Here is a 25,602-nt window from a genome sequence, read left to right as displayed (position 1 = left end):
CTTGTTTCTATTTGTTTTTTTACTGTTGGGTGGGACCTGGGCTCTAGGATGTAAAGCCAATTCTGACTTTGGGAACTCAGTCAGTCAGTGGCTGGTGGAATGGCTTTATAAGTAGGGCTTTTAAAACTCCCTGTCCTCAGCACTAACCACCAGTGCCAAGGAACAACCAACAAGTGAGGTTTTGAATCCAGGCCTTCCCATTGATGTTTGATGTAATTGTGGTAAAGGGGTAAGTTCAGTGATCAGGAACAGGTGTTTTTAAATATAATGATATAACATTACAGGGATGGAAAAGTCATATTGCATAGCAGTTTCCTGGATTCCAGGTTTTACTGCAAGCTGGATTAGCCGCAGTGTATAGATAACAAGCTCAAGTGTGTCTGATTACATTTTTTTGTAAAACCCTGCTGGATCAAATCGCTATGCAAATTGAGCTTTATTTCCATCTCTGTATTAGAATACAAGGGTTAACACTTATATGTTGAAAATACATCCATGTATTTATTGTAACAGTAAAATACAACCAACTCACTGCAAAAAATGAACATATATATGATCATATCAGGCTTAAGGATAGGGAGGTTGGGGGGGTAGGTCTACTCCATAAATAAAAAGCAAAAACAATACACCTTTAAAACTAGGGGGACTTGCTAATTAGGACACTACCGCAGAGCACAGTGATGAAACACAATCAGCTAAACCTCAGTCTCACAGACTTATCAGACTTCTGGGTACCGAAACCACCATGTTAACCAATTTTATATATACACTGTATAAAAAAAACTAATTGTGCAAACTCAAAATAAGCCAACAGATTGACTATAGATTGTCAATCCATTCCATTCCACTATAAGATTTAAAAAGTTCTCAAATAAGCAGTACCAATTATATATGGACAGAATTGGAGAACACAAGTACAATTAGACACAAAGACAGACAGACAGACAGACAGACAGACACAGGTCTCCTTGGTGTATCTGCAATGGCAGCGTTAATAGAAAACGACTGGTAGAACGCAGAACTCCGGTCACCCACAGCCACGGAGCTCACAGACGTATGAAGTGTATTATGACAATCAACAGGCCCGCTACAAACCCAAATAACACAAACCTTCAACATTTGACACGACACACCTGTGTCTACCAATAACAGCTGTGCATTGTGGGCTGTGGTAGTAGGTTATACTCAGTGTCCCAATAAAACTCTCTCTTGTACATTTCTCTTGTGTGACCTTTACCCAGACCTTAAAACCAGCCAACTAGGGGTCAAGGGCCGTTACCTACCAGATATCTCCTCCAGGCACTGTTTGGCAGTCTTGTTGTAATACTGATCTGCTTTCGTGGGGCTGACACAGCAGTCAGCAGGGCCAACAGCGGTACAATCATTTTCAGAGTAGGTTCTGAAAGAGAGTCACAAAACAAAAGCTTTACATCTGTAGCAATACCTTCAGAGGAGGAGGTTAACAATGGTCACCAGTTTTAAGGGTTAAGCTAAAGGAAAATGTAGACATGGTGGCTAAAATCACTTCTTTAAGATGATAATCTTTACCTTTGATTCCAATGTGAATTCATATACAGGTAGTCATTGTGCTTATTAAATACTTTTCTTTAAAGAGAAAGTTGCAGATTTCCATTTCTGCACATCTCTGTTTATAAGTTATTATATTTTGTTCACATTAATTTTGGCTGGCTGTGGCTTAATGCTGCAAGTGCAGAAAATTATAATACGATATTTACAATATGTAAGATAAGAATTCTTATCTACAAATTTGTTTATAGCAGAAAATCCCAAACCTGCTGTTATATGGGAGATAGCTCTGTGAATTCTACTACAGATCAGTCCACAGACACCTGTCTATTTGAAGATAAATATTCATATTTCTTTTGTGGATGACGTCCTATAAAATGGACAAGTCTGCACTATTATGAAGCTTTGGAAATTTGACCGTGCAGTGAACTTCCTCAAAATGTCAACAATATCGATACAAGTAAATGTGTCACAAACAAAGACTGTTGTATAAAGAGGTTATATATACATTATATTTTGAACCCTTAAGCAAAACGTTTCATTTGAGGTCAGTAATGCACACACTCTACAGTAGTGTACAAACACATATCACACAATATGGAGCTTGACACTTTCTTTTATTAGCCTCTTTTATTAGACATTTATAGGTGTCAAAGATTTAATTTCCTCTCCCATGAAAAGACGGAAATCAAAAAAAAAAAAAAAGGTAAACTTGTGAGATATTTAATTACAGAAAATGTGACCCTTCATGACACAGAACAGCCCTCAATCGTGTGGAAACCAAATCCCATTCACTCAAATTTACTGGGAAATGCATTTCCTGTCACGGCATCCAGATATAACACTAGTGAACTGATCTAAACAAAGGCAGATAGTGCCACTGGTTAGATCATTAATATAGGAGAAACAAAGCATGTGAGTCTTGTTTTTAACATTATGTTAATCCACATAAAAACCATATATACAGTATGATAAACGAGGCACATAAAAAACGGCTTAAAAACTGTATATTAAGTTTCTTAAATGCAGACTTTTTTACTAAGCTAATGAATGCAATGCACATTGCAGCTGATTGTGTGCATATGGTGGCAAATTTGACTCAACAAATGTTCAGACGGGAAAATAGAGATGCTCTCCCTGCACAATAAGAGTTTAATTACTTTGATACCATTTCCCCGGGAGATTAATAACCCATTAACTTGTGGATAAAAATATCAAAACAGAATAAAAGTGACAGCGTTAAAGCCTGCACAGTGTAAGCCTTAGCATAGTTAATATAGCATAGTTAATATAAAAACCCAGAATCTTTTAGCTTTTAAGAGTTTACTCCTCAAACAGGAGACAGTGTTATGTCACAATTCATTTCTCCAGGCAGTATGCACTCAAGGCCCATGATGCTTAATCAATGGCATGCAATTTTGCTAAGCCCGAGTGGCAGGTCATGGAATAAAAAGTATAATTGCTACCGAAATTACACTACATTGTGAAGCAGCAGGGGTTCTCTTTCCTAAGAGATGGAGTTAACAGTTTCTCCTGGAGTGGGGGGTTGACTGTGATTATCAGAGACCTTGTGCAAGCGACAGGGCTAGAATGTATTAAATATTACATATTGTAGCCTTGCTTAATCTGCTGTGTACGGCAACTGAAACAGCATTTTATCTCAAGCTCCCTGACTGAACAACTTGTGCAATCACCATTTGAAACAATGTCAGTAAATAGGCTTCTCTGGTATCTTAAAGTTGCCCTTTTGTTATCCTACTAATTATCAATAGAAATAGTTATTCAGCTGTTACTCTGTTCAAGTGCAACCAACCACTAACTACTCTCTTTTGCAAGGTTACTGTGGTTAATTATTTACCATATTTCCTCCTTTCCCATACATCTCTGCACATGCTTTATCGTTCATCATTCTAGCCTAAGTTACCTTAGCAACTCTACTTATGCCAAAGTCACCTCCAGCAAACTGGTTAATCATTACATGTTCACTACAGCATTCGTTACTTAACAGCTGTCTTCTTTGATTTATTAAATTATGAGTTTGAGTTTTATAGGCATGAAACTGTTCTAGGTGGTTGTTAAAGAAACCAACAGTACAGTTTTAAGAATATCAAATTTGACTACATACATCATAACAGGCTTTACCACCTACAGTATCTATGCCAGGCTTGCTGTTGAAGGATCATGTCTGCGGTTTTCCACTGAATTACTGTACATTTCCCGCAAGCGCATTACCAGAACAGGTGTGTTTTGTGTGGCTCCTGAAATTAAATCTTTTTAACAAGGCCGACCGAATGCTACCACAGTGATTCAAGGTCCTATGGCCTTTTTTTGGAAGTTTGCCAACCACTTGAATCACAAAACTTGATTGTAGGCCACCCCCAATGTGTTGATTTGTAATCAAGTTGTCAACACTCTCTTCTTAGGATCAGTCCATTTTAATTGAAGGCATTACTTCTCCCCCACACAGTGGTAGCTGCTTTCACTATTAGCAGGGCAGAACACATAGTAATGAAAGGGGGATGACACCAACTCCTGGTTAGTGGGTAATAGCATGAAGCTTCATTCCTAGCAGTGATTGGCCAGATGTCAGCATGTGGTTTTTCAAAATAAATCTGGTAAAGCAGTTATTATCATAATACACTGCTTGTGACTTGAAAGAAATGCTGGAATAACAATATGTAAACAAATTCACTCTACCGCATGTCATATGAAGTGGCTACTCAGGCTGCAAAGGGAGGCAATGTACAGACCCGTCTTTGCTAGATCTGATTTCTTTTTGTTTCTCTAAATGTCAAATATAGCCTTCTTGGGTTTAAAAAAAAAAATAACGACAAAAATCTTGTTCCTGTTTTTTTCTCATTACACTTATCTGGCAATGTGCCCGCCCCTGTGTGCATATGTGTGTTAAGTGTTGTATGTTGCGTGTGTTAATGTTGGTGTATAGTCATTGGTACACGGGATATAAACAGGTCTGTGTTTCACGTGTATTTAAAAGTGTAGATTTGTATTTAGGCACGAGGAGGGCACAAATCACTTCAAGTGCTGGTTAAAAGTAATATGTGAGCACGGGGTTGCACAGGATTAATTCACGTGCTGGGATTCAAGTGAATAATTAATTAGTAATTGAATCCCAGCACCACAGTATATATAGATGCACGTTTCATTCAGTCAAGGTTGGGTGTTCGGTGAGTGGAGAACGGGTGTGGAGCGGAGGTAAATGTTAATGAAAAGAATAAGAAGTAGTAGTTGTTTTCACTCACCGTGTTTGTTCGTCTGTCTGTTTTTAAGTGTAGTATGTTTTGTTTGTCTTTTTGTTTTGGCTCGAGTGCAGTGTCCTGTTTTGTGTTTGTCTGTTCAAACCTTTTATTTTCTGTTCTGTTTATTAAATGCTGAGCGAAAACATTCGCTCAGTTTCACCAAACCACACCTCTCTGTTTATTTCCTGCTTCTGGTCTGACGCCACCCACTCCGGCCGTCTTTGTGACAACTTATAATCTACATTTTCCGTCTTGTAGATTCCCAGAATGCCCTTCTGCAACTGTACCCTTTTCGGCTCTTAACCAAGCTCTTTCATAATCACAACGAGACAGAAAAAAAAAAAAACCTACACGCATTCATGGACATAAAAGGTTAAGTAATCACTTTTGAACAATGTAAAGACCATGCTTTGTTTTTCATTCTTCTTTTCATTCTTTATGTGCTTTGTTGTTTTGTGTTTTTACCAATTCCATATGAGCGGAAAGTTACATCACAATGAACTCTAGAATGCATTAATAAATTGTCAAATGCAACGGTTTATGTCGCCATTTATTGTACAAGGTTAAAAAAAAAAGCCTCCTATTTACTAATGGTTTTGTTAACTGTGTAATGCATCATTACATTTAATTGTAATAACTGTATAAATCATTTCAGTCAGTTGCCTTGAATAACTATTTATGTGCAAGGAATGTTGTGTAATCATGTAACTTTTTTTTTTATCTGAAACAAGAAAAAAAAAAATTTAGTTTTGGAAAAGCACTTGTTGTAAAAAAAATAAATAAATAGAAAACAGCTGAGAAATATATTTAACTCTAAAGCTGTTTAAGCTCTCTTTTCTTTGTTTCTTCTGCATTCTCTTTTCAAAATACTTCAGCTTACCTGTACATAAAGGGAGCGACTGTAGCCGTGTTGGGGTGGTTGTATTGCTGCTGCTGTGGGAGCTGGACAATTCCGTATCCCCCCAACTGTCCACATGCCATCACCATGGCAGCCGAAAGTGCGGAAGTGCTTGTTGATGAAACCATACTGGTCCTTCTCCCCTCCGCTGAAGCCAGGCTGCCTGGGGTCCTGCTATCAGCTGGGGATTTTTGAACATAGAGGCTCTGGTTCCCTTTCCCCGTCCTTGATTTCTCAGTATCTTTGGCCCCCACGCTGGTAGGGCTGGCTGCTGTCTTTCCTGTGGGTGCAGCCACTTTCAATCCAGGTTTTGGTATTCCACTTGAAGCAAGGAGGGAGTTTTCCTTCTTGACTGCAGAGGCCTTCCCTCCCTTTGGGATGAGGCTGGCGATTTTTGAGGTTTTCTTTGCAGGTTCTACAGGCAGTTCTTTCTCCTCTTTGCTTGGTGTGCCAGCCTTCCCTTTGCTCTTACTCTTATCCTCTTTGTCCTTAGGTTGGGGGAGAGATTTCTTATTGCTCAGAGTTTTGCTGCCAGTTTTCGAAGGTGGTGTCGTCACCTTGGTTGACTGCTTGGAGCTGCTACCTGTAGAGCCCCCACTATTCAGACCGCTGCTGAGACCGTCCGTCTCCCCGCACTCTGATAAAACGTTGTCTTCCCTCCCTCCCCCCTCCCCGCTAGGCCCCGAGCTGGGGGACAGGGGTGGCCTGGAAGCAGTCCTGCTGTTGATCAGTTTGAATTTCTCCAGCATGGATTTCTGTCCGGTGCTTGAGGCCTTGGCCGCCTCAGAAATGGGCGGTTTGAGCCGGTCTGAGGCAGGGGGTGGTGAGGTTGCCGGGCTGGGCTGCTTCACGGACAGCATGGAGGACGTGGCTGTGTGTTTCATGTTCATGGATTTGCTCCGCCAAGGCTTATTGGCGCTGGGAGAGGGGATGGCAGAGGCCTGCTGCTGCCCGGTGCTGGTGGGGGTTTGGACGTTCCCATTCATGCCTCCTGGCTGTGGAAGTCCTTTCACTGATTCTGAAAAAAAGGGGAGTAAAAAAAAAGTTACTTAACATACAGTAGGAAGGCTAAGGTCACTACCGCATTTTAAGTTCATTGATCAGATCTCCAATAAAGACAATAAGTTCTACGGCATTGTGAACCACTGCTGTATCTCTGCATTAAAATGAAAAGTTATTTCCATTACACAGTAACTAATATAGTGGCATATCAACCCAAGTTACATGTGAGAATAATAAAATGTTAGCAATATTTTGATATTCAGGAAAATAATAGACAGTATGTAACTTTGCCTTGTTGCTATAAAAAAAAATAAAAAAAAAATAGTATGAAGGATGCCATCCGTCTAGAGGCTGGGTTGTGCATCCTGCTGGTATTAATGTCATCTCAACAATGGAACCCAAATAGTGCCCATAATAAAATAGCACTGAATGGTGATAGCCACATCGAGTGCCACCGACTTACCAGTTTGATTGCTCAGACGTGGATGGGATTTCCACAATTACATTACAAATGAACCAGATGTCTTTACAATCAACCCCGCTCTGTATCAAATGGCTTTTTGAGTGAAATAAACATCCACAATCCCACTGTTTTTTCGTTCCTTTAAAATACAATGAATAAAACCACTACGAAACGAAACAAAAATAAACTAAACATGTACCCTTTGATTATAAGGACGGAACACGCTCACCTCCTCCATGGCTGTGTTTCAGAGCTCTGTGCAATACTATAAATCTACTCAGTGTTAAGGCCTGTATAAGGACCTGGCCCCTCTAGGGAAAAATACACAAAGTAAATCTATTAGTTCCCCTACGGGACCATGCACTTATTAAAATTGTATGACTGCAATCCTCTTGCTTTTGTTTCACATGACAGTTGTTCCACTCAGACAAGCTTCTGTGTTAAATGTCCATAAATTGCAATAGACATTTCCAAATAAGTCTATTTTCTTTAAAAAGAGCTGATGATGAGAGAATACAGTATATATATATATATATATATATATATATATAATATATATATATATATATATATATATATATATATATATATATACACACACACACACACACACACATAATATATTATATATATATATATATATATATATATATATATATATATATATATATATATATATATATATATATATATATATATAAATAAATCACTCAGCCTCTTGATGTAGCAACATTCAGATATCTGATCCTTGAGAGTGAAATTCTTATAAATGCTGAATTCTGTATTTAATCCTCAGATGTGGAATGCCAGTATACTTAGTATCTTTCTGTATGTTTGATGTTTATATGGAGGCTTTTTCAGCAAAATAATAGGTGACCCCATTTTTTTAAATGTTATTAGAACTAATATTACAAAACAAAAAACTTACAGTATACATCAATGAATATCTATTAATACAGTGCTAGAGGAGATACAAATGATTAAGCAAGGAATGAACTTTCAATGAAACTCTGTATACAGAACTTTAAATACAATAAATGTAGACAATCATTTGTAATCATCCAAATTTGCACAAATATTTCTCATGGAATAGATTAAATGAAACTTGTAAAACAGAAATATTGTTCCCTATTCTTTACCATACTTCTACATGCTTATAGTACAGTATACATATGTATTAATGCAGCAGTGTAGATGATACAGTACACACTGCATGGTGCTGCCAAGTTACTTTTAATCTATGTGATGTGATTGCCATCCAGTTTTAAACTGGATGATCAGTGCTTTGTTATTAAACCTTGTTCCGTATGTGACGCTTTGTGTGAATCTGTGTCCTCACTACAAGCACCAGTGCTGTGGCATCTTTGACATGGACCTGCAGAGCAGACGGTTTTCTATCCAAATCTTTATTTTACTGTCTGTGATGAGATTGCAAGCAGCTAGGGCGCACATTTATCAATTCAGTGAGGCAGAAAATGAACTGCTCTTTGAGCAATCTCTAAATATTGATGTCTTCCAAATAGCAGTTTGGAAATGATTTACCCTTGGTGCTTACCTCAGTGGCCTGTATGCTGTTCATTAGTATATATTTATTCTCATCTATAAAATCGCCTTACACTAAAGGATCAAACAACTAAAAAGTCACTGAAAAAACCTTACTTTAGTATGATAAATGGTGTCTGATGCACTGTTCTCTGTAATCTTTTTTGGCTGAATTTTATTTTAAGACAAAGTCCTACCGATGAATACCCTTTTCACTGCTCCCCACATCATTGTGTACTTCATTTCTACTAAATGTTCTTCCCATTGAATATTCAAGTAAAAGGGGAAATACGCTGGTCTGCACCTATTGGAGCCCCACATCTTTTTTATTGTGTATTTATTTATTTTTGCCAGCTATCTATTTTCAGAGATGTTTCAAAGAAAGTTGAAGTTCAACTAAACAATAAGGGTGGTAGTGAAAAGCATACTAAAGCTATTTCAGGGGCAAGAACAAATGACTACATGTTTCATTTATTCTAAAACTTAATACAATCAAATGTGATATATAGTAATTGGCATCATATCATATAAAAAAAAATTTTTTTTTCATTTTTGTAGAATCACAGCACAGCAGTTAAAAATGACCATTGGTTCAACCATCAGGGTAGTTAAACAGCAGTTCAGCTTCAATGTAACTGCAGTCAAACGCACAGTAACTATACTGAAACTTCAGTGAACTAGTCTTACTACAAAACGTGCTCCTGTTTGGGATACAGGAGCATGAATGGGCTAATTTTTGGATTGGCACAGTTACTGCCCAGACTTCAGTTAGTTGCATTGGCAAAACTGGATGAATTAGTTGGGTTGGCTGGAAGGCATCCACCAAATATTGGTGGCCGTGCCAAGCTGGCATAGCATTCAGGTAGATGTCATAAATGGGAGGCATACACTGCCCTGTACTTACTTTCTGCCCGTAAAATAAATTGCAAAAACTCAAATTTTCCCTTCAGATTTCAGCTAGCTTTTTTCCCTACAAACAGTCATACTGTAAATTGTCAAAAATCACAAATGAAAACAATAATAAACTGGTTAAACCATCAACCTAGATTTGCTGAATGCCTGATTTCAAACCTATCTCCCAGGTGTATTATTTAAATCGGAATAGCGTGGTGACTATATATGAGCAGCCTCTGAATCCAATATGCATTGAAAGCAATTTATTGAATACAGTCAGTTAAGTCAGGTAACACAACCAAAAAGAGAAAAAAACATTCGAACCATGTAGCCATTATCTCCACCAGTCAAATAAATCTAACGTGTTAATAATATTCATGTATAGAGGTTATGTTTTACAAGAACACAGTAATATAAAATAAATAGAAAAATGAATTAACAATATTGCATTGGTATATGAATTGGTGTATCTAACAAGGTCTTTGGAGATTGCAGCCACTGTAAAATAACGTGTCCATTGACTGGATCACAGGACAGTAACACACTTTTACAAATAGGGCAATAAAAGGCTGGCATTATAAACTGCCATGTTTATAATGTGCAGTGAACCAGTTTTATGGGTCTGACCCATGGAGTCAGAAAGGAAGCTGTTAATTGGCATCCTAGGAATGCCTGTTTAGTAACTATTCAAAATCACTTCAGCAGTTACAGTACGTCACTTCTAAAACTTGCCATGGTATTATGTGTTTACCACAGTTTATAGTTCATCATCCGATTTCCTTTTTCAAGAATGGATTATATAGATACAAGCAGCCTTTATACCTATCTGTCTGCCTCTAATGATACAGTCACTAGGTTTCCATAGCAACATAATTTAGCAAAACTCATTCCATCTACTGAAAATGAAATGTCAATTCAGCAATGCAGAGAGGCCTTTATATGTATTCTAGGAAGCATAACTTACCCACTCGACTTAAACTGGCAGAGTATGCTACAGTTCTGAACAAAAATACAATTACTGAAAACCCTCATCCCCACCTACAAATATTAGCCAATGAATACAGAAAACTAGAGGGCATGTTTGTCAGTGAGTTACTGCATTGACTCATTGACTGTTCTCGTCCATATACTATACTATAATATATATTTTTATTTATTATTTTTAAGTAAGGCTAAACTCTAAAACAGTTATTAAATTCTTCATTGTGTAAATTAGTCATTCTGAACTCCTTTAAAAGTCACAAATCTGAACTTACAGTGTAACCGTAGAAACTTTTACAGTTTGTTTTACATGTCGAGGGAGACATAAGTGACAGAATATCATTAATCACAATTCGGGGTAGGGTTAATATATACAGTAGCTTGAGAGAAAGCAGGACAGTCTGCTCTCTGGATACACACATTCATCAAAGGAAGCTGTCTCTGAGCTTCCACACAAGTACAATACCTTACTTTATTGGGTCTGATGTTTGTGTGCATTGAGTAATTGTAAAAACATTACTTAACAAATACAGTGAGTGTAACAAGGGATTACGACCCTGTATAAATCTGCAGCACCGGGACTGCCAAAACAAACCCTGAGATATCTTTTATTAAGCTGGGCCCAATGACTCATGTTTTTTTTTTTTTTTATGTTTTCTTTCCTAATTACTCAGACCACTAGTTTTTGCAAGTTGCACAATGACAACTCTGAGGACAAAATGTCAACTCTAAAACAAACTCTCCCGCTAGACCATTTCTGAGTCATTCTTTTCTGTGTGTCAGGGAAGAGGAGTCTCACTTATTCTACAAATTCAGCAACAGGGCAAGAAATCAATCCCTATAGCTATACAACAAAGCATTGAGAGTGCAGTTCAATTAAGTTTTGGCTGGGGAAAGGGGTATTAGGAAAATGCATGCTATTTGAATTCATCATTGATGGCGTGTGTAACAGGGCAGAGGCTGGGCGCGAACTAGCGATGCGCACACCGCAAGCGAGCGTCTTACCCACAATGCAAAAGAGCCGGGCTCGTCTGCATCCGTGGTTTTAGAGCTGTTAACCTCATCTCACTGACATGGGACAGAATCCATAACGGAGGTGGATCACACAACACTGCCCGTTACACTTCGGACAATCAAAACACATAAATAAATGGAAAACTGGATAAACATTCACTGGATTCCTATTTTACCTAAAATGCATTTCCCCAGGTAAAAGGTAATTGCATTGGGCCCCGAGTTGATATCAACAGAATTGAAGGAAAACATGACTGACAATATCAGTTTGACATTGCTGGTATGTAGATTTTGCAGATGGAATAATTTAATAGCACCTATTTATAGACGTGTCGTCTGTATGCTATGACACATCATCATGAACATTTTCTTGACGTTAACCGTTGTCCATCCTTATATGCACTCTCCCATCGTCGCCATGCTGTTTTACAAATGTTTCTGACCCGTTACTAAAAAGTAGTGCTTTTTAGACCTAGGTCCAAGCACCAGAACACAAGTTAGAACCAGCTACTGTTATTACATATCCATGGCAGAGAGTAAATGGCAGCAGCCAGAGATTTCATAATGCAGACTTTAGGCATTCGTAATAAGCATTTGTGTAGCCTTTATGCTGACAGCTCTAACCTTAAATGTCATGTCCTCGGATTATTTACCAATTTAGGCACGCATGCTTTTGACTATCAACCCACTCCTCACATCACTTGCTGTCTACTATGACACGCTTGTCTTAGTCATGGAGCTTGTTTAAAAGAAAGGTGACACAGCACTATAATGTTTTTAATTGCATAAAACAAAACTGACTGGACATTTTCTGATTTTAGGTATCTGCTTACTGTTTTTTTGTGTTGACAATCCAGGTCATGGTTAAAAAAAAACAAAAAAATAGAAGTGTAACCAAAGGCTGTTCTCAAATCTCAAATATTTTTCCATTTATCCTTTGAGAGCTAATCATTTTTAATTCTCATAACAGAAGGATTGAGTTTCATTGCATTTCAGCACTACGGTCAAATTGAATTACTTATAGTCCTTTTGTCTTTTCACCATCCCTTACCTTTCTCTGTGCTGCTTGCATATTGGAGAGGCTTGTTTTTGTCTATGCTGTTAAAGCTCTGGCTCCTCCTGTTCAGGTTTGAAGCTCCTTGGACCTTGCTGGTACTGCTGCCTGCAGCTGGCACCCTTGAGGGCCCAGGAAGCCTGGGAAGCAGGAAGGCATTTATTAGGGTCAGAAAAACACCATTCCTGCGGGGCAGCAAGATTCAGGTCAAAACTCAAACAAATGTACAACAGGTACAAGTGTACAGTCTCTTTAAAACAACAGCATGAATAAAGACACTACCACTTTTATTGTTATTTAGGTGGCTTTCTTTCAGTCACATTCTAGTCTTTTGGTACACAGCGATTCAAAGCAGTGGTTAGACCATGAAACCAGTGAAACCAGTAAAGAGCTACTGTAACACTCCAATGATAAGTAGAATAAGCCTCTTCTTTTTTACCATGTGATCAGAGCCTACGGGAAGCTAGTTAAAGACGTTATTGAAACTGTAACACACAATGAAATGCAAACTGTATTGCACACAGAGCAGGATAGAATTGTGGAGTTGTTTTATGTTTTAATTGTGATTGTATATATGATGTGCCTTGTGCACTTGAATTGTATAGCTGCTGTTACCAACAAGAAACTGTTAACACCATGCTCTATCTGTTATTTATCTTTATTATTCCACTTCATATATATATATTGAATAAACAAAACTGGCAACAGAACATGCCCATATGGTACAGCAAAGTTCTCTTCATTGGGTCACGATTATTAATGTGCAGAAGTTATGTGCCGTTACATAAACAGAAGAGGCTTTTCAAACCTACTGATTACTGTCTGCTGTTATAAAACTAACCAGCCATTGTAAACCTGGTGCTGCTAATTTACAGTAGCATAAAAGCCTGGGTCTATTGATTAGGCTCAGCACGACTAGCATTAATATTTTACAACCTGTGATTCACAGCAGGATTTTGCTAAGGGGTTTAAGGGTTTAGACACCAGCAGGTACTTATGCAAGCCCCAGATTACATAGAACAGATGAAGCCAATAAACCGTTAACAGGCATTTCTGCATTGTCTGTTTCAGTTTCTCATTTGTAGACTTAACACAGGGATGTTTGCAAGTTCTACACATTAAACGTGGGCTAGATAACATTGTCAAACCTGTCTGGAATATTAATTCTGTAGGGCTTATCCAGCCCTTGCAATGCATGTCTTTCATGCCTAACACTGTCTGATTGAATGGTCAGATATTTTAGGAGTTGGGTCTAAATCCAGTTTCAAGTTCTTAACATAAATGAAAACGGAAACTGACAATTTTGATGAATGCAAGATTTTATTAGAAAACGTAAAAAAAAAAAGGTGTGTGCACACAAACCCTCAAGCTCTCGAAATCAGGGCTTGCCAGTTGAGTATCAAAAATAATTCAGTTACATTTTAGTTGTCAAATACTGCCACCTGCTGAGAACTTGTAAAAATGCTCTGTACTCATTCTTATTCTATTAAAAAATTCAGTATTAAAACACTGTAGGGGTGTTGTATTATCATTTGAGTTGAATTATTTAGCCCTTTTAAGGCAGAACATTCTGAATGTTCTGAGATGGACTGATTTTATATATCTTTATATAATATACTTCTCTCTTTTTTGTAAGTGACACAATCTATTACATACTATTAAACTGAGTTAGTAGTGTCACAGTTTTGTAGCAACAGATGGGACAAAACATTTTTTGCTAGCAATTTAATGTGGCTCTTCTGGTGCAGACAGCTTAGAGCACACTTTGTAGATGTCAGCATTTCACTGTTCCTTAGGCAGCACTAATGCAGGTACAGTACAGCAGACATTGGTTCTTTAAACCTGATCACAGGTACAATTTAGTGATTGACAAATTATATATATATATATATATATTACGTTGTGGACTGTCGCAATAGCTACTGTAAATCGAGTCAGCAATTTAGCTTGCTCAATTTACAGAAGCTATTGCGACAGTCCACAACGTAATAGCGGTGCTGTACTACTGCATTAGTTTAAAACTGAACATAACAGACATGTTAACAACAACAACAACAACGGAAAATGCAAAGAATCCTGCAGCATGATGCGCATTTAACATCAATAATTGTATTTAAACTGAGATGATTTTTTTTTTATTAATATCATTATTTCGATGTTTCCAGTACTGAAAAAGGTTACACAAGTCTACAGATCTGAAGGGACTAAATGTATGTGTACTATATAGTATTTAAATATGTATCATACACTTAGCATTAATATGTGTTTTTTTTTGTTTGTTTTTTTTAAATCATTACCCGAAAAAGATCCGGGTACCCGGTTCCAGATTTTCTACCCGTGCCGATCTCCAATATATATATATATAAATGTATACAGTGCCGTGAAAAAGTATTTGCCCCCTGTCTGATTTTCTGCATTTTTGCATATTTTTGACACTGAATGTTATCAGATCTTCAACTAAAACCTAATATTAGATAAAAGGGACCCTGAGTGAACAAATAACACAAAAATTTGATACATATTTCATTTATTCATTAAAGAAAGTTATGCAACACCCAATGCCCCTGTGAGAAAAAGTAAATCGCCCCCTTAGACTCAATAACTGGTTACGCCACCTTTAGCAGCAATAACTGCAACCAAATGCTTCCTGTAGTTATTGATTAGTCTCTCACAGCGCCGTGCAGGAATTTTGGCCCAGTCCTCCATGCAGAACTGCTTCAACTCAGTGACATTTGTGGGTTTTCGAGCATGAACTGCTAGTTTCAGGTCCTGCCACAACATCTCAATGGGGTTTAGGTCTGGACTTTGACTAGGCCATTCCAAAACTTTAAATTTCTTGTTCTTCAGCCATTCTGATGTAGACTTGCTTGTGTGTTTCGGATCATTGTCTTGCTGCATGACCCAGCTGCGCTTCAGCTTTGGATGGCCTGACATTCTCCTGTAGAATTCTCTGACACAGAGCAGATTTCATGGTTCCTTCAATGATGGCAAGGCGTCCAGGTCCTGATGCAGAAAAGCATCCCCAAACCATGACACTACCACCACCATGCTTGACCGTTGGTATGAGCTTCTTACTGTGGAATGCAGTGTTTGGTTTTCGCCAGACATAACGGGGCCCATGTCGGCCAAAAAGTTCCACTTTTGACTCATCTGTCCAGATCATCCAGGTGAGCAATGGTTTCCACCTTGCTACTCTGCCATGAATCCCACATTTGCCCAGTGTCTTTCTGATGGTGGAGTCATGAACACTGACTTTAGCCGAGGCGAGAGAGGCCTGCAGATCCCTAGATGTTGTTCTAGGGTTCTTTGTGACTTCCTGGACAATTTTACGCCTTGCTCTTGGAGAGATTTTGGCAGGACGACCACTCCTGGGAAGATTCACTACTGTCCCAAACTTTCTCCATTTGGACAATATGGCTCAGACTCTGGTTCGGTGGAGCCCCAGACTTCGGTGCAGCCCCACTTTGGTGTCATTTTTTCTCTCAGACTCCCTCTGTATACTATCACAACCCACAAAAAAATCTGACCAAATACAATGTGAAAAATGTGCAAAAATGCAGAAAATCAGACAGGAGGCAAATATTTTTTTACGGCACTGCACACACACACACACACACACTGCACAGTATATAAAAAGAGATGTAATGAAAAATCCATTCTCACATGCTTAATTTCATTACGTTAAGGTGCCTGTACAAGCAGCTTATTCTGTAGCCTTCTTGATATTAGCCTCCGAGGTCTCATTCATCATTTATTTTTATGGCCCTTGCTCGCTGCTAGCCTGCTCTCCCCGTCTCACTGTGGGGACCTCAGCAGGCTGACACTGCTCTGCAGCTGCGCACGTCACAACCTTTTCCCTGACCCATGAGTTCTACTGATCTCCCGTTCCCCCAAAAGAATCCGCCAACCGAAACACACACTCAAAACTCCATTTGTTCTGTTTCATTAACTTAATTTGACAGGCTCGAGGAGTACCTGGTTCACTCGTTTTAGGCAATGAAGGAGAGACAGTAAGGGGGGGGGGGGGATTTGTGCGAGTCACTGTACTGTAAAAAACGATAATAATCAAAACAGAAATTGACTAATATCCTCTTTGTCATCAATTTGTCTTTCAGGTTTTCTTTTGTGGCTTAATTACAAATATTACTCATGTTTTTACTGTAAGCTGCTAAAAAAGGGGGGTCTATTTTTATTGTGTAGACATATCCACAGCAACAAAACCTATGGAGACACTAACTTAATATTACTAACAAGACATTTTTACAAAAACTCATAGCTTCGCCAAGTGTTTTGTGAGGCCATATATTTAAATATAAATACCCTATTTTAATATATTATGAAAGAGAATGGTAGTGACTCTATTAAGGTTACTGCATTTGAAAAGTGTAAGCACTACCACATTATTTTCAGGGCAGATTTATTTCCACGAACACCAAATGCGAGATATTCAGCTGCTGGTAATTTAAACTCAGTGCTATGTAGATGCACAGTGTGTAGTTTACTTCTAACTCCCCCAAAATAAGGATTTAGGGCTGGGAAGTTGGGTAATGGAAACATACTACACACCACGAGTTGACAGATTCTCAGAACACAAACTCCCTTCACCATAAAAACCAACACTAGAGCAGTTCCCTTATGTGGCAGAGGAATGAAATGCACTGTAATCTGGTCAAGCGGCGGCTAAAATATCACAAACTACTTTCAGTATCACAACAGAAATATATATAAAAATACAATATGAATAAAAATACTATTATATATATATATATATACACACACACACACACACACACACACACAAATTACATACAAATTATTATAATGATGTGTCAACAAAACATTTTAAGAAAGCCTTTTTAAACAAGAAGAAACCGTACTGCCATACGGATAGCAGTTTTGGACATTTATCCCTAAGTCGCTGCCATCCAGACAACAGCATCACCCACTATGTCTGGGACCAGGTTAATGGTATAAACTTATAATCTAACATTGTTAAATCTCACTGGAATTCAAATAGAAGGCAGAAATAATGCCCGGTCAGAGAAATCAAATCCAAGCCATTTAAAAATCACTCAAATCAGCACAAAACAAAACAAAAGCCCATGTTTGTTTACTTATCCACTGAAATACCCTGCTAACAACTTGTTTAGCTAACAAATACAACTGGTTATGGTATTAAAACGGTCCTCCTGCTGGACAAAATTGCTGAAAAATATTTACAATTCACATCACAGATTTCATTCAATTTTATCAAGCTAAATTTGTTCATTCAACAGGGTGATGCAAGAACTAGGCGGTATGTTTTGTCTATATCAAGAACTAGGCAGTATGGTTTGTTGAAAGCATTACAGTGAACCCATGTACACTTAAACCTTACTCGCAGGACCTCATATATCAAAGATAAAATACCTTACCTTGTGTTCTTTTTCTGACTGCTTGCTATCCCACTGTGGCTGGACTGAGTTGCATATCTGGCTGCCAGACTGTTCAAAAAGAAAAGGGGGATACACTTTAGCCTTAATAGGTTTATTAAATTTTGGTCGCAGATATATGTTTGTGAGGCACTAATGTAATAAAGAAAAGTCCATGATTCAATCTTAGGAAGACGAACACAAGAACATTAAGCACGACCCAGTTACACAGTACAAAAAAAAAACACACAAAAAAAAAACATCACACATTTTCTATTGCGATGGGATCCTGTTGCAGCACAGCTGAAACAAAAACCTTGTAAAAGATAAAACTTGTAAAAGATTAGAATCCACGTCTTATAGTTCCATTTTCATTTAATTTGATAGATTAACAAACCACTGTGCACACACACAGATGCACACACGCTAGTGACTGGAAAGAATACAAAGTTCTGTATCCCAAAAGCTCCAGTCATACACATTGAACTGTGAGTTCTGAAGAAAAATGCAACCCCACTTCTGAATGCATTCATCTCCAAACAGGAAAAGGAAATACTTCATAATGAAGTCACTGTTCTCCAGTGACTAGTCATTCTTAGTCATTTTGATTGTTGAACTCAGGCTTACAGTATTGGCCTTTTGGATATCTTATTTTTCAGCCTTTGCACAACTTGGTACATGGCATGGTTTCAGTGTGGGGTTGTGTGTTACAAAAACCCCACTCTAAAATGATGAACCCCACAATAAATTGTGTCAATTGTGACTTCAGAAAAAATCTCTCTTTTTGTAACCGACAATCTATTCAAAGCATCTGTAAAGTGGTGGCAGTGTAGTTGTGGGGTTCACCCCTAATTCAAGCAAACCTCCACACACCAGCTGGTCTCCTAGGTAACAACCCTGCATGTTCGAAACAACCAGTAAATAAATAAATGAAAGAAGGTATAAATGAAAACCATTAGCCTATATCTCACGGTTTACTCCTGCAAGGTTAACCTTTTTAGGAAGCAAAATGGAATTTGACCTGCCCAAAAATATTCCTTCCCCCTTTGTCTATTTCTGTTTCAATGCTGCACACTGGTCCCTTATAACCACTGTACCTAATTCATACTGTCACTGGCGTATACAAAAGGAGGTTGGGTAGATACGAAAGGCTTCATAGACCGATGACCTTTTATTCCAGTTCTTGATAACCAACTCTGTCAACAACAGTTAAGAAGTTAACACTGATTATCCAAGGTGAAGTAGCCCATTGGATCTAGATTACTGTCTCATTTAATATGTTCTTAATAGCCCGTTGTCTGGGGGAATGGACAAGGCATTGGAAAACTGCGAGTGTTAGCTGGTAGCAAAGTAAAAAAAAAAAAAAAAAACACAGTGTTTTTTAAACCAAAATCTACTGTGATCTGAATTTCGTGACTACACTGCTGGCCACAAAGTCATTCATTATCCCAAGTACAACAAGGCCTGCAATTTTGGAAATGAGTCTCAATGGGTTCACCCAGCGCATACAACTTTAAATAAAGTTTTATGGAAGTCCCAGTACAAATAACTATTATTTGTGGCCATCAATGCTCGCTCCCTTTCCTCACAAAAATAAATTGAAATACACCACTTCTTAATAGTGATGCTTATGCTTAGGTAAGCAAGCTGTCCTAGGCCACCATTGTCTGCTTATACCTCACATCCTGGTTACCCTGACATGGGGTAACCACCCATTTGACAGGAATCCTAAAACTGGCTGTTTTTACATAAAATAAATTGATTTGGTCTTGATAGTGCTTTCAATGTTGACCAGTACGAATGGGGCACTTAAAGTAAACATGCTCATGCACAACATCTGTTACGTTAAGTAAACAAGTATTATTTCAAAACAAGATGACATCAATATTATTAAACCAATAATAAAGAAAAGCACTGAACCACAATATCCAAGACTAAACTATTTAGTGTTATAAGTCATATAAGATTACTGTTTCCACTCTTCTGATGGCTCATGGCTTCAGACAAAGGCTGTTTTAATGGTCTCGTATAAGGCGTGGAGTTGAGCACCCTGCTTAAGCACACAGAAATAATTCACGTTCAGTGGAGTTCCACTTTATTATGTTTGACTCCTTTAAGCACAAATGCCTCACAATAAAACCAGGCAGTCATGGTCTTTCGCACTGCAGATAACTTGTTGGGAATTCATTAATGAGTCAAGCAGGTCCTTGAATAAGATTATACATATGGGCATAGCAGCACAGCTTCTGAGCTGAAGATGAATGTTTTGTGCACTGCTGGTGGCCTACTTTTTTGTACTGTTGAGTACTGCTGGCTTTTTCCATCATCAATGGTATTGGTACATTTGTACACCACACTTTCTTTTTTACAGCTCGTTATCATAGCAACATAAATAAACAGGCTGTGGCGATGAGCTATGAACCTCCCAGCTGGTAAGAGAAAACATATGTGCTCCGCAGTGGTGGAACGACCTTCCTACACTCTGCTGGATTCCTCCCTCTCCTTCACTCCTTCGACTTCTGTCTCTCTCCGTCCCCTCCTACCCACAAAGCTGGCCGTCAACTGGACCTCACCTTCTCCAGGGCCTGCTGCCCCTCCAACCTCTCTGTCACCCCCCTGGACCTCTCTGATCACTATTTCATCTCTTTTTCTCTGTCTCTCCCCCCTCTCCCTGCTCCTCCTACCCCCACTGTCACCTCTCGCCGTAACCTCCGCTCTCTCTCCCCCTCTGTCCTTGCCTCCACTGCTCTCTCTCACCTCCCTCCTATCGACTCCTTTTCACAACTCTCCGTAGACTCTGCTACCTCCACCCTCTTCTCCTCACTCACCTCCTCCCTCGACTCCCTCTGTCCCCTCACCTCCCGACCCGCTCGCCCCTCCCCTCCCCATCCCTGGCTCTCCTCTGTGCTCCGCTCGGCAAGAATCACACTGCGATCTGCTGAAAAGAAATGGAAGAGAACCAAACTCCCTGCTGCCCTAGACCTTTACCGCACTCTTCTCTCCTCCTTCTCCTCTACTCTCTCCTCTGCTAAATGTGCTTATTTCCAATCTGTAATCCAAGCCTCCACTAACAACCCACGTAAACTATTCTCTACCTTCTCCTCCCTCCTAAACCCTCCCCCCCCTCCTCCTCCCTCCTCTATCTCCCCTGACGACTTTGCCTCCTTCTTCTCTTCTAAAATCTCAGATATCCGCAAACTCTTTAACACCTCTCCCTCCCCCGCACCCCCTCCTGCTCCAACCCCTACACCCACTACATCCCCTACTAACTCGCCCTCCCTCTCCACCTTCTTGCCCCTCTCAGACTCTGACCTCTCCTCCCTGCTCCAGGGTCACAAACCCACCACGTGTGCCTTGGACCCCCTCCCCACTCACCTCTTTCAAGCTGCTGCTCTTGCTCTACTCCCCTTCATCTCCTCCCTCCTCAACACCTCTCTACTTTCTGGCATCTTCCCCTCTGCCTTCAAAAAAGCCTCTATCACTCCCCTCCTCAAAAAACCTACCCTCGACCCCACCTCCCTCCAGAGCTACCGTCCTGTCTCCCTCCTACCCTTCCTCTCCAAAACCCTCGAGCGGACTGTACACCGCCAGCTCTCTGCTTTCCTGTCCAACCACTCTCTGCTTGACCCTCTCCAATCTGGCTTCCGCTCTGCTCACTCCACTGAAACCGCCCTTCTCTCTGTCACCAACTCACTTAAGTGTGCCCGAGCTGCCTCTCTCTCCTCTGTCCTAATTCTCCTCGACCTCTCTGCTGCCTTTGACACTGTTGATCACTCTATTCTACTATCATCTCTTGCTGACCTGGGGATCTCTGGCACTGCTCTGGCCTGGTTCTCCTCCTACCTCTCCAACCGCACTTACCAGGTAACCTGGCGTGGAGCAACCTCCACACCTCACCCTCTCTTGACTGGAGTCCCCCAAGGGTCAGTCTTGGGTCCTCTCCTGTTCTCTCTCTACACCCGCTCCCTGGGCCCCCTCATCGCATCCTATGGTTTCTCATACCATTTCTATGCTGATGATGCTCAGATTTTCCTCTCCTTCCCCACCTCTGACTCCACCATCTCCTCCCGTATCTCTACCTGTCTGTCTGCTATTTCCTCCTGGATGCACTCGCATCACCTCAAACTCAACCTCTCTAAATCTGACCTCCTTTTCTTTCCCTCCTCCTCCCCCTCCTCTGATCTCTCTATCTCTGTTCCTCTGGAATCTACCACACTCTCTCCCTCTTCCTCAGCTAAAAACCTTGGAGTCACCCTGGACCCCTGCCTCTCTTATTCCCAGCACATCTCCACTCTGGCACGCACTTGCAGATTCTTCCTGAGCAACATCCGAAGAATCCGACCCTTCCTCACCAACTATGCTACCCAGCTCCTGGTCCAGGCCCTGGTACTCTCCCGCCTAGACTACTGCAACTCCCTCCTGGCTGGCCTCCCTGCGTCCGCCACCCGTCCGCTCCAGCTCATCCAGAACTCTGCTGCTCGCCTGGTGTTCTCTCTACCTCGCTTCGCCCACGCTACTCCACTACTCCGCTCGCTCCACTGGCTCCCGATCACCGCTCGCATCCAGTTCAAGACTCTTGTACTAGCCTACAGATGCCTTGATCAGACTGCACCCAGCTACCTCCAGACCCTCATCTCTCCCTACACCCCCACTCGACCTCTCCGCTCCGCCTGCACTAGAAGACTGGCTCTACCTCCGCTACGCTCCCCTGCCTCCCGAGCCCGCTCCTTCTCCACCCTTGCTCCGCAGTGGTGGAACGACCTTCCTACAGATGTCAGGACTGCCCAGTCCCTGACCACATTCCGGCGCCTCCTTAAGACTCACCTCTTCAAACAGCACCTGTAGAACTCCTCTGTTGTATCCTGGGACACTATCACCCTTCATTTAAATATGCTTTATTTTGCTCTTATCTGCCCCCTATTTTACTGCATTTAATCCTGTACCTCAGAATATTGTAATCTCCCAAGTGTTTAATCTGTAGTATTTTGTACTTAATCATATCCTGATGTAACTATCACTACTTAATCATATCCTGATGTAACTTTCACTATTATCTGCTGTATTATTGAATTGTGGTTTGTCACACTTGAGAATTATTGTATTTCTTGTTCTTATTGTATGACTTATATTGTAACACTTGAATGTATTTGTATTTGCTTGCGATTGTAAGTCGCCCTGGATAAGGGCGTCTGCTAAGAAATAAATAATAATAATAATAATAAAGCTGGAAATCTGTCACGGATACTATAGAGCTATTGCTTTAAGAGAGCCGTCAGCTAAATTCCAATACAATGATCTCAAATGAGGCACCCGAGTTACCAAATGTACAAATGACAAGCACAAGTAGAAAATATGATTTTTCTTTAACCACCATCTTTTATTTACCAATTGGTACTGGTTTCCCAAACCCACATTAAGTCCCCTGATCTTTCCATGCAGCAAATCAATGAAATAATACTTCCAGCAAAACTTTGTAACGGGAAACAGTTTGGGGCTTGCATTACTAGCTTTTGGTCTCAGTACTAAATCGCACTATTACAAGTCCCAACATAATAGTTATCCTACCTTTCATACCGTTTTCACCCATTAATTAATTTTCAATGGGTTCTGAAAGTGGTTTGAAGTCTCAGTTCTCTTTCTTCTTCAAGGGAATCTGCAGTCACATTGTGTCCAGCTCAGAGAAAGTCTCCCTTGCTTAGTACTGTACAGGAGAAGGACGCTTTCCTATACAGGGAGTATAACAGCCTCAGATGTCTGAGGGAGTCTCTTATCTAATAATACACACATGCTCACAGAACAACCAGCACAGAGGCGTCTTGCTCTTTACCATAAGAACAGAAGTTGTGAATGAGGGGAGCTGAATTTCAGCAGTAACAACATGTCAACAGTTTTTTTTTTATCCTCTGCCCTCTGGTCCTGGTCTGTGCATGCGCTTTCATCAACTTCAATCAAGTCTCCACTAAACCGTATTTGTTCTATGATAAATAGATTCAGTTCCCTTAATTTATATTCATGATTCATTTTGTTTAGTCCTGAGATTTATTTAGTGAATCATGTGCTGGTCCCTGTTCATGTGGAACAGAGCTGGAAATAACCTTGTAGAGGGCTGGGGGTTGGGAGTGAACCGGTGACCCCGTACACAACATGCAAGAATCTTAACCAAAATCCAAAAGAACCGGGCTCGTCTACTATTCGTAGTTTTAGAGCTTTAAACCTCTCACGTCACGACAGGGGACAGGACAGAATCCGCAAAGGCAGTGTATCACACAACACTGCCCGTCACACTGGAAACAGTCTGCAATACAAACTGAATACCTCATTGTTGTTTGAAGACTGCAGGACTGAAAGGGTTAAGCATGTAACACTGGAAAGGCTGCTCCTTCAAAATCAAAAGTTCAGATCATTCAGAAAATCTTGTGCGTACACGATTTAAAACAAGTGTCACCACAGAGGGGATTTACACATGTGGTGCTGATGTGCTAATCCTTCGAAGATTCATCCACACCGTTGAAAGAAGATGTTGAGTTGCTCAGTAGGTTTCATTTGACTTTATGAAGCAAAATTCATTAATTCTATAGGGTGATACAAAGCATCTGGCCATAGCTGTGCATCACAGCATGTGAAATAACAACTTCTCCAACGCAAAGAAGAGTCCTTACAGAGAAAAGTATAAGAGTACAATTGAATGCCAACATGATGTAACAGTGATTTATAGAAGCATAGATTATCATTTCATGGCACTTGATTGTGCACACATTAACAACTGGGACAAGAAGGTCAAGCTAGTCAAGCTGTTTGACCTGGGTGACTCTGAGTCAGTGTGTGGGTTCTGTTGTATTACTACTTTCAAGTCCTTCTATTTCAGCAGTTGGACTCACTGGCTCCATGGTGTCTGGTACACTAAAGTAGAACTGTGCTGACACTGATGTTAAGCAGAGACTAGCAGGTGCTGGTTACACAGTAGGAAGGTCTATTGGTAAAGTCCTGCCCAGTTCATTACTCATTTTAAATCGGATGGACACACTTTTGATTCTGCACGGCCCCTGGCCACTGTTAATTGATATTGTTAGCAGTATCCCAAGCCAAAGGTAAAGATGCTAAATACACAACAAGGTCGCAGGCAGATTAGAAAAGTCACTCGGTTAACAGCTTCCATCAGCACAGTCTAAAGCCTGATGCTCATTTCTGTATGGTGACAACGTCTTGTTAATGTCACGCTTCAATTAAGTGGTCTGCAAGTTATCATATTTAATTGTATTACTGTATATTACTTTATTTTTAAGGCGTTGTACCTTAATGTGCTCTATGTGGATGTGATATTGTCAGTTTGTTCTCTAGACATGAAAAAAAAAAAATTGACTAATTTTGTTCAATTAATTGACTCCATCAATAATAGATGTTGCTGTAGAAGAACATAAAAAAAAAGGTTTTTATCGACAGGGTCACTAATATCTCTTTACCTTGTTTTGTCTCATTCTATCTGACTTGGCATTAAGCAGGGAATGGGAAATGGGAACATATTATTATTATTATTATTATTATTATTATTATTTATTTCT

General features: G+C 39.9%; 1 protein-coding gene across 11 annotated transcripts in view; it reads right to left on the bottom strand.

The window, feature by feature from the left end:
- LOC117419969 (neuron navigator 3) overlaps nucleotides 1–25,602 on the bottom strand; it is a 260,529-nt gene that overhangs the window by 60,221 nt on the left and 174,706 nt on the right. For all 11 annotated transcript variants that reach the window (XM_058985646.1, XM_034926203.2, XM_034926198.2 and 8 more), the window contains 4 exons: nucleotides 18,047–18,115; nucleotides 12,630–12,772; nucleotides 5,665–6,700; nucleotides 1,284–1,399 (listed from right to left, as the gene is read on the bottom strand). In XM_058985646.1, the coding sequence (XP_058841629.1) occupies nucleotides 1,284–1,399; nucleotides 5,665–6,700; nucleotides 12,630–12,772; nucleotides 18,047–18,115 (1,364 nt within the window). The remainder of the gene's footprint in view (nucleotides 1–1,283; nucleotides 1,400–5,664; nucleotides 6,701–12,629; nucleotides 12,773–18,046; nucleotides 18,116–25,602) is intronic.

The sequence above is a fragment of the Acipenser ruthenus genome, chromosome 14 (genome assembly GCF_902713425.1).
Source record: "Acipenser ruthenus chromosome 14, fAciRut3.2 maternal haplotype, whole genome shotgun sequence".
Taxonomy (NCBI): Eukaryota; Metazoa; Chordata; class Actinopteri; order Acipenseriformes; family Acipenseridae; genus Acipenser; species Acipenser ruthenus.
Note: the sequence above shows the minus strand (reverse complement) of the source record. Positions and strands in the feature narration are given on the sequence as shown.